At 42.2% G+C, this 12,787-nt stretch overlaps 1 protein-coding gene across 2 annotated transcripts in view; it reads right to left on the bottom strand.

The window, feature by feature from the left end:
* The window catches only part of camsap1b (calmodulin regulated spectrin-associated protein 1b), a 41,990-nt gene extending 33,406 nt beyond the window's left edge, over nt 1–8,584 (bottom strand). The window contains exons 1-3 of one of the 2 annotated variants that reach the window (XM_080433950.1): nt 8,368–8,584; nt 7,100–7,266; nt 599–861 (exon numbers count right to left, since the gene is read on the bottom strand). In XM_080433950.1, the coding sequence (XP_080290076.1) occupies nt 599–861; nt 7,100–7,265 (429 nt within the window). In that variant the 5' untranslated portion in view covers nt 7,266; nt 8,368–8,584. The remainder of the gene's footprint in view (nt 1–598; nt 862–7,099; nt 7,267–8,367) is intronic. The other variant, XM_080433949.1, reaches the window with a different exon arrangement.
* Nucleotides 8,585–12,787: the final 4,203 nt, after the last annotated feature.

Below are 12,787 nucleotides of genomic sequence, written 5' to 3'. Positions count from 1 at the left end.
TATTTTTTTTTTTTCAAAAACCGTATATATACGGTTTTGGCACTCAACGTTAGTATGCGCAAAACCGTATATATACAGTTTTGGCACCCAATGTGTTAATATTCAATGTTATTCTCGAGTTCCACTTACTTCACGGACATCTGCATCCGGTTTCATGACCTGGATTCCGTTTCCGGTTTTTGATTCTTTTCCCCAGTCATTTTCGTCCAAAATAGGTAAATAAACGGTCTTTCACACGGTATGACGGACAAACGGACAGTTTCTCTTCTATAATCTATGGTCTGGGTGACGATCAGTCATCGCCGTCGTGTATCACAGCGTAATTTTGGCGATCAAAACAATCTGGGAGGACGTCACATCCGTTTTCATGTTTTTCCCTGTCTAATCTATCAAGAAGGGTGAGAGAGTCCCAACGACCTGATCAAGCAGTCATGTGCTGCTCTCTAGTGGCGGATTTGTGCCCTTAAATTATTTTCATGAGAAAAATTCAAAATATAAAAATAAAAAAACACGAAAATTGCTGGCACTGGGGGAGTACTTTATGAAAATACTCTGGCAGTCAAAGAGTTAAGTGTCGCACCCCTAAATCCCCACTCACCATCTTGATGGGCATGGAGGCCAGGTCTCCCTCGGTGATGGGCGTGTCGTCGCTCTCCACCACGTAGATGCCCTTCCTGGACAGGGCCTGGATGACGGACTGGTGGGACCGCAGCGAGGCCGCCTGCTCCGTGTTGAGGATGAGCGCACAGACGCGACAGTAGAGCTCGCAGGACAGCAGCAGGTGGAGGACAGGCGGCTTGATGTGCTCCTGGTCATACTGGTCTGTGTAGAAGGGGTCCCGCAGGTCCTCGGGGATGTGGTCTGGGCAGTGGTGGAAAAAGTACTCAAATTCTTTACTTAAGTAAAAGTACCAATACTGCAATATAAAAATACTCTGTTACAAGTGAAAGTCCAGAATTAAAAATTTACTTGAGTAAAAGTACAAAAGTATTGGCATCAAAATGTACTTAAAGTACCAAAAGTAAAAGTACTAAATATTTGAAAATAGCCGATCTACAAGCTCACAACGCGTCGCGATGCGACGCGTTGTGAGCTTGTAGATCTGCTATTTTCAAATAGCCTAGGTACAAAATAGGTTTAAAGTGGTTAATGTAGGTTTCATTATATCATAGTTTATATCTGAAAAGTAACTAGTAACTAAAGTTTTCAAGTAAATGTAGTGGAGCAAAAGTACAATGTTTGCCTCTGAGATGTAGTGGAGTAGAAGTAAAAGTATTGGAAATTGGAAATACTCAAGTAAAGTACAAATACCTCAAAATTGTACTTAAGTACAGTACTTGAGTAAATGTACTTAGTTACTTTCCACCACTGCTCATACCATGAACTTTTATCAGACCACAGAAACAGGGGTAGGATAAAAGGACTTACCGGTAAGTAGGCTAACGGAACATACCGTAGGTTAGGGCTTTCACCAACTAGTCGACTAGTATAACCACTAGTCGACCTTGTTGGTACTAGTCGAATAGTTTTTTTAATGCCATAGCAATGTCCCATCTTACTATTATTATTATCCTCCCGACTTTTTATCAAAAGGGGGTCAAAAGTAGGCCCAATAAAAGCCTATTATTGGGCAATGGGGATCCTTGGAGACGCTGCTGTGGTGCTGTGCTGCTGTGCCAGAAGCGCTTCCCTTAAAAACGCCATAAAAATAAGGGCAGGAGGATAATAATAATAGTAATATAGTAGTAGGATGGCATTAAAACAATGCCCCCCCTAAAAAAAAAAAAAAAAAAGGGGGGGGGGGGGTTTATTGTAAATTTCAACTAGTCGACTACCACTGGGTCAAATGAGTCGACTAGTAAAAATCATTAGTTGTGAATGCCCTACCGTAGGTATATTAGACCATGCTGTCACTGTAGGTAGAATACACAACATTAGAGCCTGACTGATACCAGATTTTGGGATCTAATGCCAATCACATGTTTTGAGCAATATTTTGTCAAAAGGCGCAAAAGCCTTTCAGTTCTAATCAGTTCAATTTCAGTTCTGACATGCCGCAAAATAGGGACAGCAGGCTGAAAGTGCAAAAAAAGAATCGGGACACATCAGCTGCATAATGGCCGATGATGACGATGTCATCAAACATCAAAAGTCAAATAATGGTTGCTATATCAGCCAGATGTATCGATCAGGTAGGACACTGTAGGTAGGATGAAGGACATAGGTAGGATAATGGACATACTGTAGTAGGTAGGATAATAGACATGTACTGTAGGTAGGTGTGGCAAGCACCGAGATGAGCCGATATTCATGCGTGTCCCATTGTCTGGCCACTTCTGGCCACCCCAACGACACAACAAATACACTTTCATCCCGTCATGTAAAGGGCAACGCCTCCTGAAAAGAGGCCATCGTGATACAGAAACCTGCCTAAGCCCTTGGCATTATGACTTCTCGTGTGTCAAAGGTGTCAATAGTAAGGCAGCGAGGCATGCTGGCTTTCTGCGTCAAAATATTTGTTCTGCGTGGGTTTCGGTTTACTTTGAGTAAATATGGCCATACATGGTTAGAAGCCATGTCTCGGTTCTGCAAGGAGCTCGCAGTTGGATAGAAACAACAAGCTAGACTGAGTGAGCACAGCCTTCTCAGGTGACAGCGCAGTGGGGCCTGCCAGTGCAAGGCTAATTTAACAATACTGCAGCCACAAAGGGAAAATAAACCAATGACCTATATTTAAAAAGGGATTCTGTTGCTTTGAATACAAAGTCACTTGCAGAACCAGAAAATCCCACCATATAAAAAAAGAAGATAAATCAACGTCAACCTAGAAAATGTCTTAATGAAAGAAGGTGAGATGAAACCGAAAGCGGAAATACGGTGATACCATTATCGGCCTTCTGGTTTGAAGTTGAACAGAGACTGTGTACTGCTGTCACACAACTGAAGCTCTGTGTGTGTGTGTGTGTGTGTGTGTGTGTGTGTGTGTGTGTGTGTGTGTGTGTGTGTGTGTGTGTGTGTGTGTGTGGTGTGTGGTGTGTGGTGTGTGTGTGTGTGTGTGTGTGTGCTCTCTCCGATGGGATAAATGGAACCACTCGTCAGCACTCTCCCTTCCGCACAAACAGGAAGACGAGCAAGCAGGCATGGCTCTTCTTCAACTGGGGCCTAATAACACTCTACAGCCAAAAGGTAACACAATAGGCTGTGAAAACTACAATACCTGAGATCACAGTTGCAATGGATATTAGAGCATAGACGCCTCAAGTTGGAGCAAAGACTGGGCCAGTGGGCCTAATAACCGTGTGGCTCCCATGTGGATCTGATTCTCAGACTTCACGTGACCAGTCTGGCTTAGCCTCGGACAAATGTAAACACAACACACAGACCCTCTTCTAGACAGCTCACCTCCTACAAAACCACGCCATAAAAAGGTTAGTGCATAATTTCAACCCTGTGAAAAATGGTACATGGGGTGAATGTATATAGCAGCACATTTATTTATACTTTATTACAATATGCATTACATTCACACACCAATGCCAGAGGCAAACCATGGAAGGCATGGTCAAGTGTTTTGCTCAAGGACACTTTGACACTAAGCCAGGAAGAGCCGGGGATCGAACACGGAACTTTCCGATCCTCGAGCGGCCTCTCTACCCCTGAGCCACTGTCATACTGTGCGGTACGAATAAGGTCAACAGCAGCCATATACAACAAGCCAGTTGTTTGTGGAACTACAGCAGCAGTGTGGGTCATTCCTGGAGAGCTGTGCGAGTAGATCAACTCGTCACAACAACAGAGGGCCTGATTGTGCACGAAAACAAAAGCCGTCTAGCCCGGGCGGGTGGGTCTTCACGTTTGACTTGACTCCAGAGACACTGATGTCATGTGGCAGCTGCCCCCCTCCTGCCACCACCAGCCAGGCTGAAATATTTACTAACTGTAATGGAAAAGGGGTGGAGTGGGGGGAGGGCTTTAGCATAGGCAATAACACCTCATATATTCTATTGTGGGAATGATGAGCTGCAGCCAGTCTCCCGGCCATCCACATGTCAGGCTGGAGGAGCATGTGCAGGACATGATGACCAGCAATATGCCAACACACGTGTGCCCACTCTTGCAAACTGTGTCTGTCTGTCCGTCTGGCACTCAGCTTGGGAGCAGCTGTGCCCTGTCCGCTTGGCATGAAGAGGGGAGTGCACACTGCACACACACACACACCCAGTACATAGAGCACCGAAGTCCTGATGTCACTCGTTCATCCCCAGGTTTGCGGAAGTAATTTCTCTATGGAGAATAACATTGGGTCATCTTAGAATCGTCTCATATAAGAATTGTGGTCCAAAAATAAACACCGCGTGTCGGCGTTATTGTCAGGGAGGAGGTTCTGTATCGTTTATGATAGTCAGTCACTTATATTTGATACAGTCTGTTTCTGGCGAAAATGTAACTAATTCGGCGGAAGTAACATTAGCGTTTTCTCACCGTCAGTTGATGCTTCATATCCATAAGAGTCAACCCGCCGGGGTCATGTGTTTATTTTTGGAACACAGTTCTTATTTGACGCGATATTAAATACATCTATGGGATTCAGAACGGGGGTGGAAAACTGCGAACCAGGTAGACAAACAAAGGATGTGTAAATGACGTCAGACTTCGGCGGTCTATTACACCAAACGCAGAAACCACACTGATAAACAAACATCAGACACGACTGAACCTGATATGAGGTGGAGGCTGTATGTAATGGAGGGAAGACGTGGTGCGTGTCGTAGCGTTGCATTTCATGAACCAAGCAGGAAATGAACAGTGCTGCATTGCCATCGTGGGCACCATATGAGGCACAGGGTGAAATGCACTAAAAGCCTAATATATTCACCTCCCATGGGATGGGGAGAATGATTGCAGCTGCACCCAAGAACAGTGCACCCCCGCCCCCCCCCCCCCTCCACTGACTGCCAAAGCTCTACTGTAATCTCGGTCGCGTCAACTGAATTGCATCATCTTAGTCCTGAAATATTGCATCTTTGTTTGCCTTCTAAGCTGGGGTTTCTTTTATGACAAACGAGACATGGAGACTCCTCAGAGTCCGATGAAAACAAGCATCCTTCATAGTCAGCCATCGGCCCAAAACGCCAATTAAGACCGCTGCATTGCTATGAGCATCTGGGGTCTGTGTATATTGTAGGCCTCAGTGATCCAGTATAGAGCAGAGCTTTTCAGCACAGAATACTTAAAAAAAAGGAATGAAAAAAAAACCCTGCAGGAATAGCATTCCATCCCTGACCTTGATAACCACTAAAATGTTGAACCTATCAACATTTTGGCTCACTGTACAAGAAGCTTGGGTTTGAGTGGTGTTACGAAATCTGTGTAACGAGTCACGACTGAGGAACGGCATTCAAAAGACAGGTTAGCTGAACCTCTGAGGTAATGATGGGTGACATGTAGAGACTGCTACTCTTCATGCAAGCAACATGCAAAGCAGTGCAACGTGAGAGAGTGCCGAGTCTGCTAGCTTAGACCAACACCAATTATTTTGGATACTGAGCAATAAACAATGGAAGTTATGATGCCACTGTTGTTATTCTATAACACCTTCTAACCAATGAGTGCTCTCCCTTGACCTCTCCCTATCCCTGTTTTGGGCCCATTTTTCAAAGATAGCAGATCTACAAGCTCATGATACGTTGCGATGTGACACGTTGTGAGCTTGTAGCTCGGCTATTTGCGCAGTTTTTGCACGATACCGTTGTACGACGAAGTATAAAATAGACCTTAAGTGGTTTAGAAATTCAGCACCAGTGTGAGTTCTCTGGGACAAAAACAAATAGGGCAATAGTCTCATACATGATAGGTAACCATTTCTTATTCTGGGGATATTTAAAGTATATCAGGTGGATCTTCAAAGAGACACTGGACTACTTTGTCCTTCAAAATAACTGGGTCCGTGTTAGGGCTGGGCAATTAACCAAAGATTTATAGAAACCAACATTTAAAACCAATAACTGTAGGTTAATACATACATACATAGCCTCACATCTACAAGCTCACAACACGTTGTGAGCTGCTATTTTCACTATTCTTTGTAAATAATGATTCGTGGCCAGTGCCGGTTTTCGGGTGTGTACGGTAGTTTATTTGACTTATGTTGGAGTGGTTGGCTCACTGAAAGAAAACTACAAACGAAATGAGGTCAACCACGGCACTTCTTTCCTATTCGTTGATGCCCGGTCAAAGTTCACCAATGTTGGACTCCATGCCTCAGGTAATCACAAATGCAATCACAAATCTAGTGACAAACAACCACTGATTTGGAAGAAATTATCATTCACTTAACCATACTTACCTTCTTGCTATAACATAAAACAGGCCTAGACAAGATAAGACACGCACGCAAGTCTAGCCTATGGCACCAGATACTAACACTGATGCCATTGTGATAGGAAGTGTGAATGACTAGCTCTACAGCTTTGACTTTTTTTGCGCCCAGAGGACATTCAAACAAATAACCTAATCCTCAACCAAAGCCAGCCAATCAGCTTGACATCGGTCCTCCTGTCCTACCATGCCGGTAAAGGCCACTACACAGGAAATGGGAGATATCCAGTGAGTCAGTGGGGAAGAATTCAGTTGCCAAGTGTCATGGGGGAAATTAGAATTGGCACAAGTGCACACAGAGACACATATTTCTTTCTGTTGGGCCCTTGCTGTCAATGCCCCCCTTAAAGCTCTGCACATTCTGCTGACCATCAGTATGCTGAGACGATGAGAAAACGTATCATGCTGTCCAACAGAGCATGAGAACATGTAGACTACTGCAGAACTTCTCCCAAAACACACAGGTTCAGTTAAAACTGCTGGCAGCCAGCTACCCCTTCTCTTTGAAGATATGTCTACTGTACACATCGAGTACAGTAGTAGACGTCTAATAAAGTAGTAAATGTGACTGAATTCACAGATAGAATTCCACTCTCCTGAGCTATTGTGGGCCTGCTAAGCTTATTTGAGAAAGAGAGAGTGTGTGTGCATGTGCGTGACTGTGTGACTGTATGTGTGTGTGTGTGTGTGTGTGTGTGTGTGTTTGCATGAGACAACTTACCAATGCCGTAGGCTTTGGCAAACAGCCACCGTAGGTTGGCATCTATTTTTGCTCTGGCAGAATCGTACATTTCCAAAGGTACAACTTCCATCGTTCCTTCTGCGACGCCGGCCAAATCCATTTTTCTTTTGGTGCCATCTCCACCAGCACACAAACCCACATCCATCCTTGAATCAGAACACACACCCACATCGTTGCATAAATACACCAATTACACTTCTGACAGGTGGTTGTTAAAAAGAAAAAAAAGGGCTTGTTTAGAAGCGTCCAGTCCAGTGCTCCACATTTCAGTTAACAAACAAGTGCCGCTCTATTGATGGGATGGCACCTAGGGCTAGGATGGCACCATTAGCTTGGGACAGGAACTTAAGGAACCATTCACTGCATGGCCACTTCACTTCAAACACTAAATCATAAGATGATTTATATCATTCCAAAAATATTCATATATTAAGTTTATCTTGCCCTCTTGGGTGTTACTACAACATGTCCCCACTCCCGATAAATGGCTGGACACATCACCTTAGTCATTGTTCTGCAGTAGCCTTGGATCAAGACTATCATATATGTATTTGATAAAGTCTGACTCCATATCATAGATATGCAAATGTCAAAATCAATACAATATACAGCTATGATAGTCTTGATCCAAGGCTAGTTCTGCAGGAGACTCATACCCATTGATTGATCATACATACATACATACACACATACATACATACATTCATACATACAGTACCCATTCTCCCTCCATCCCTGGCCTGCTGGAGCAAATCTACCATTCAGGCACCTGCTGTCACAAACATAATGCATGCTTTTGCATATGATTTCCTTCATTCAACTTTAAATGTGGCTACACGTAGCTCATCGCAAACAACGCCATGCATTTCACTTCTTCTTGGCTGTCACTCGTAACATAAGCAGGTGCTTGTTTGCTCAATAAGCCATTATGTTACCTCGGCTCAAACAGTGAGATAATAATAATGTGATTAGATTGGGGCTAACAGCTAGCGTTAGCTATAATGTGGCCCATGTAGCCTTGGATCAAGAGTATCATAGGTGTATTTAATCGAGTCTGACTTTCACTTGAATATAAAAATGTAAAAATCGATTAAATACATCTATGATAGTCCTGATCCAAGGCAATGGCCCATGCATGCAACTATAGCCTTTAGCCTGTGTTGTGTCGCTTGCCAAAACGAACAGATCTACAAGCTAGACAACGGGTTTTTTCTTTTTTTTTATGGCAAACGACACATTAACATTACCTTGGAAAGGTGTGGCGTTGTCTCCAGTGATCCACCCTTCTTCAGCTCCCGTCGCAGTGTGTAAATAGAATCACCCAAGGGCTTGCCTTGCTGTACGGTGGCCTGCTGAACGCATCCTATAGCCAGCTAACCGCTAGCAGCAGGCACTAGGCAGGCGGGCAGGGCGGTGAGTGTGGACTGTGGACGGTCTCCTCCCAGCAACAAGCCCCGATCCAAGGCCTGTGTGTGTGACCAACGGATCCACGGCAGTGTTGCCAGATTCTGACTGCGAGAGAAACAAGCAACCAAGGTCTATGAAAACGGCTACTACATCAGTGGTGGAAAAAGTACTCAAATTCTTTACTTAAGTAAAAGTACCAATACTGCAATATAAAAAATACTCTGTTACAAGTAAAAGTCCAGAATTAAAAATTTACTTGAGTAAAAGTACAAAAGTATTGGCATCAAAATGTACTTAAAGTACCAAAAGTAAAAGTACTAAATATTTGAAAATAGCCGATCTACAAGCTCACAACGCGTCGCGATGCGACGCGTTGTGAGCTTGTAGATCTGCTATTTTCAAATAGCCTAGGTACAAAATAGGTTTAAAGTGGTTAATGTAGGTTTCATTATATCATAGTTTATATCTGAAAAGTAACTAGTAACTAAAGTTTTCAAGTAAATGTAGTGGAGTAAAAGTACAATGTTTGCCTCTGAGATGTAGTGGAGTAGAAGTAAAAGTATTGGAAATTGGAAATACTCAAGTAAAGTACAAATACCTCAAAATTGTACTTAAGTACAGTACTTGAGTAAATGTACTTAGTTACTTTCCACCACTGGCACCAAGGTCTATGAAAACGGCTACTACTACGGCTATTTGAAAATAGCACGATCTACAAGCTCACAACCATAGACTGTATAAAAGAGAGCTCACAACGCGTCGCGAAGAGCTCATATTTTCCAAAAAAAAAGAAAAAACAGGGGAAAATAGGTAATTTTTGAACATTTTTGAAACATTTAACACAAATCTTGTATGGGTCTGTGCTGGACAAATACATATTAATCTGGGGGTCCCTCCCATGAACATGTTTAAGAACCACTGGTTTAAACAACATTGGGAAACAAGCCCAAATAAGCAACTTACACTTTAGAAACAAGCCCAAAAAACCCGCAACTAACCAACAAGCGACTTTACAGAAAAACAAGCCCAAAGTTGCTTATAATAAGCAGACATGGCAACACTGTAGAGTGGTCCCGTCCTCCCGCCCCAGCCAAACAATACAATACAAACACAAAGAAACGCAACGTACAAACACGTATTCGTTTAAAATCATAGGAGGTTCCTCAGGTCACACATATTATTATTATTATTATTATTGGAGGCTTAATGCAGCGACAGACAGTCCCTCGGTTTACTTGTTCTTCTGCCCACAAGAAATCTAATTATCAAAATCCAGTGTTGCCAGACTTTGTGAAAGAAACAAGCAACCAGGTCTATGAAAACAAGCCCAAAAGAAGCGACTTTACCTTTATGCATTGGATATTTGAAAATGTATAGCAGATCTGCTACAAGTGATCAATAATATATTTTTTGATACATTTTAACACAATACACAAATCTGACAAAATATTTTCAGATGGGGCCGGGGGGGACAAAATACATTAAAGGGATTGTTGGCAACATAGCCTAAATTTGAAAAATATGTCTATATATATATTTTGCATTTTTCCCCCTCTATCAGCCACTATATAATGATGCTGGGGTGTTTTCCTGCATTGAAACACAGTCCTCTTTCTGAAATCCATATTTCCCTACTGTTTATGTTTGAGTCGGGCCGTAAATTAACGCACGCATGTATCCGTGCGCGTCCGTGTCCGTGTGAACTGTTTACTTTCGGTTTGAAAACGCTCTCAAACTTCGTTTTTGAGGCACATAATATACTTTTCAAATAGCGTTTGGATAAAATTTAGTTGTTTAGCTTCATATATGTGGTCAATTTGTCATGAAAGAGCCTATTTAAAAATAAAAATTCAGAGAACCGGCAGGTGCGGGCAGTTCCGCGAATTGTATCCGAATAAAGGAACCTATATTCGGCATGGCCCGTTTAGAAGTCACCTTAACTCTATGGAACTCCTCCCTGCGTCACCCCCTGGTGGTCGGGGAAACGAACTGCTGGAGTTTTTTTCTTTGTTTATCTCTGAATCGCCTACAATCCCTTTAATATTAATATGGGGGTTCTTGATTGGAAAATGTTTGAGAACTAGTGGTTTAGGCAACCTACTGTAAGCAACATAAGGAAATGAGCCCAAATATGCAAAGAAATGAAACGCGATGTATTGGCGATATAACGCTCATAAGCCGATGTAGCGGCAACGCTGGGTGCTGTCTGGGTAGTGGGTACACTTTAGAAACAAGCCCAAAAAAACGCAACAACCAATATTTACATTAAGCAACTTTACAGAAAAACAAGCCCACGGTCGCTTATAATAAACAGACTTGGCAACACTGATCAAATCCCGTCGTAAAGGTGAAACCAGTGCGCCTGCGTCATTCCCATGTTAAATCGAATCTGTGATCAATTACCTTCGCCAGCCTGCTTATCCGGTCTGGAACGGATACGGAAAAGGTCTCTGTGTGTACGTATTTGGAATTGACCGGATACAGTAGGCGGGCGCTAGACAGATCTGAGCACTGAATAGAGCACCGAAGTCCTGACGTCACTCGTTCATCCCCAGGTTTGCGGAAGTAATTTCTCTATGGAGAATAACATTGGGTCATCTTAGAATCGTCTCATATAAGAATTGTGGTCCAAAAATAAACACTGCGTGTCGGCGTTATTGTCAGGGAGGAGGTTCTGTATCGTTTATGATAGTCAGTCACTTATATTTGATACAGTCTGTTTCTGGCGAAAATGTAACTAATTCGGCGGAAGTAACATTAGCGTTTTCTCACCGTCAGTTGATGCTTCATATCCATAAGAGTCAACCCGCCGGGGTCATGTGTTTATTTTTGGAACACAGTTCTTATTTGACGCGATATTCAATACGTCTATGGGATTCAGAACGGGGGTGGAAAACTGCAAACCAGGTAGACAAACAAAGGATGTGTAAATGACGTCAGACTTCGGCGGTCTATAGTAAATAGAAAACAGGCTTTCCACAGGTACTGCAGGGAAAACAAGTGACGCGAGAATGAGATTATCATCACACAAAGCAAATTTGATCATTTTTATCAGTCCTCATTATCATCATCATCATCATCATCATCATCATTATCACTATTATTAAAGTACATGATCCAATTCCAAATTAGGCCTACTTGAACTTGGACAGGACACAGTTGAAGGTATAAAAATTAATATATTCTAGGTTGTGCAGTGTGCACTAATAATGATAATAATAATAAAACACACACACACACACTCTCTCTCTCACACACACTCTCTCTCACTCTCACACTCACACACACACACACACACACACACACACACACACACACACACACACACACACACACACACACACACACACACACACACACACACACACACACACACATTTTGAATTGAATTTATTGAATGTAATTGAATTGAGAGAGAGAGAGAGAGAGAGAGAGAGGGGGGGGAGAGAGAGAGTGAGAGAGAAAGAGGGGGGGGGGGCAAGTCCAAAGTGTACTGAAGGCCAGACCAAATAAACACAAAGGTAATTAGTGCATTTTCATTATTATTATCTTTTTTTACATCCAAGAAAAGTATTTAACAGCTTATACATGGGATAATCAATGTTTTACTTTAAAACTGAACTTTGTGTCGCCTGTCAGGCTACAGTGCAGCACAGTGACTGTTACGTGTTGTGTATCATTGCGTGTGTATAGCAACATAATTATCGCATTAAAATGTACTGAAGGTCTATACAATCAACCTACAAATTCATGAATACACTGGAGTTTTATTAGATATGTATATATATATATATATATATATATAGACATATTACATGTTTCCCACATGTAAGTTTAGAACACTGTCCATTCTGCTACCACTACAGACACTACACTGTGCATTTAGCAAGACTGACTACAGTAATGTTCTAATCAATGTGGAAAGCAAAACATCGGACATATTATCAGTTTTAAATGTCATGTTGTTGTATTTGATGGGGAGGGTTAGGGGTGTCAAGATAACACTAATTTCACGATACATACATGATGTTGGGCATATGATATCGATATGATACATTATTAATGTTCTTTTCTCATGTATCATCAACATTGGCCATTATCTTTAGTTTAAAATAACAATTATAAAGCACATTAAAAAACAATTACAAAGTGCTTTGTACACACAAATAAATACATTTGTGCAAGCTTAAGAGAGAAGTGAAGTTCTCACTAACTATAAACCAATCAGAGGACAGATAGACACTAATATAACAAATATAA

Source organism: Gymnoscopelus braueri (genome assembly GCF_963280865.1).
Source record: "Gymnoscopelus braueri genome assembly, chromosome: 7".
Taxonomy (NCBI): Eukaryota; Metazoa; Chordata; class Actinopteri; order Myctophiformes; family Myctophidae; genus Gymnoscopelus; species Gymnoscopelus braueri.
This window is presented reverse-complemented; position numbering and strand designations above follow the sequence as displayed.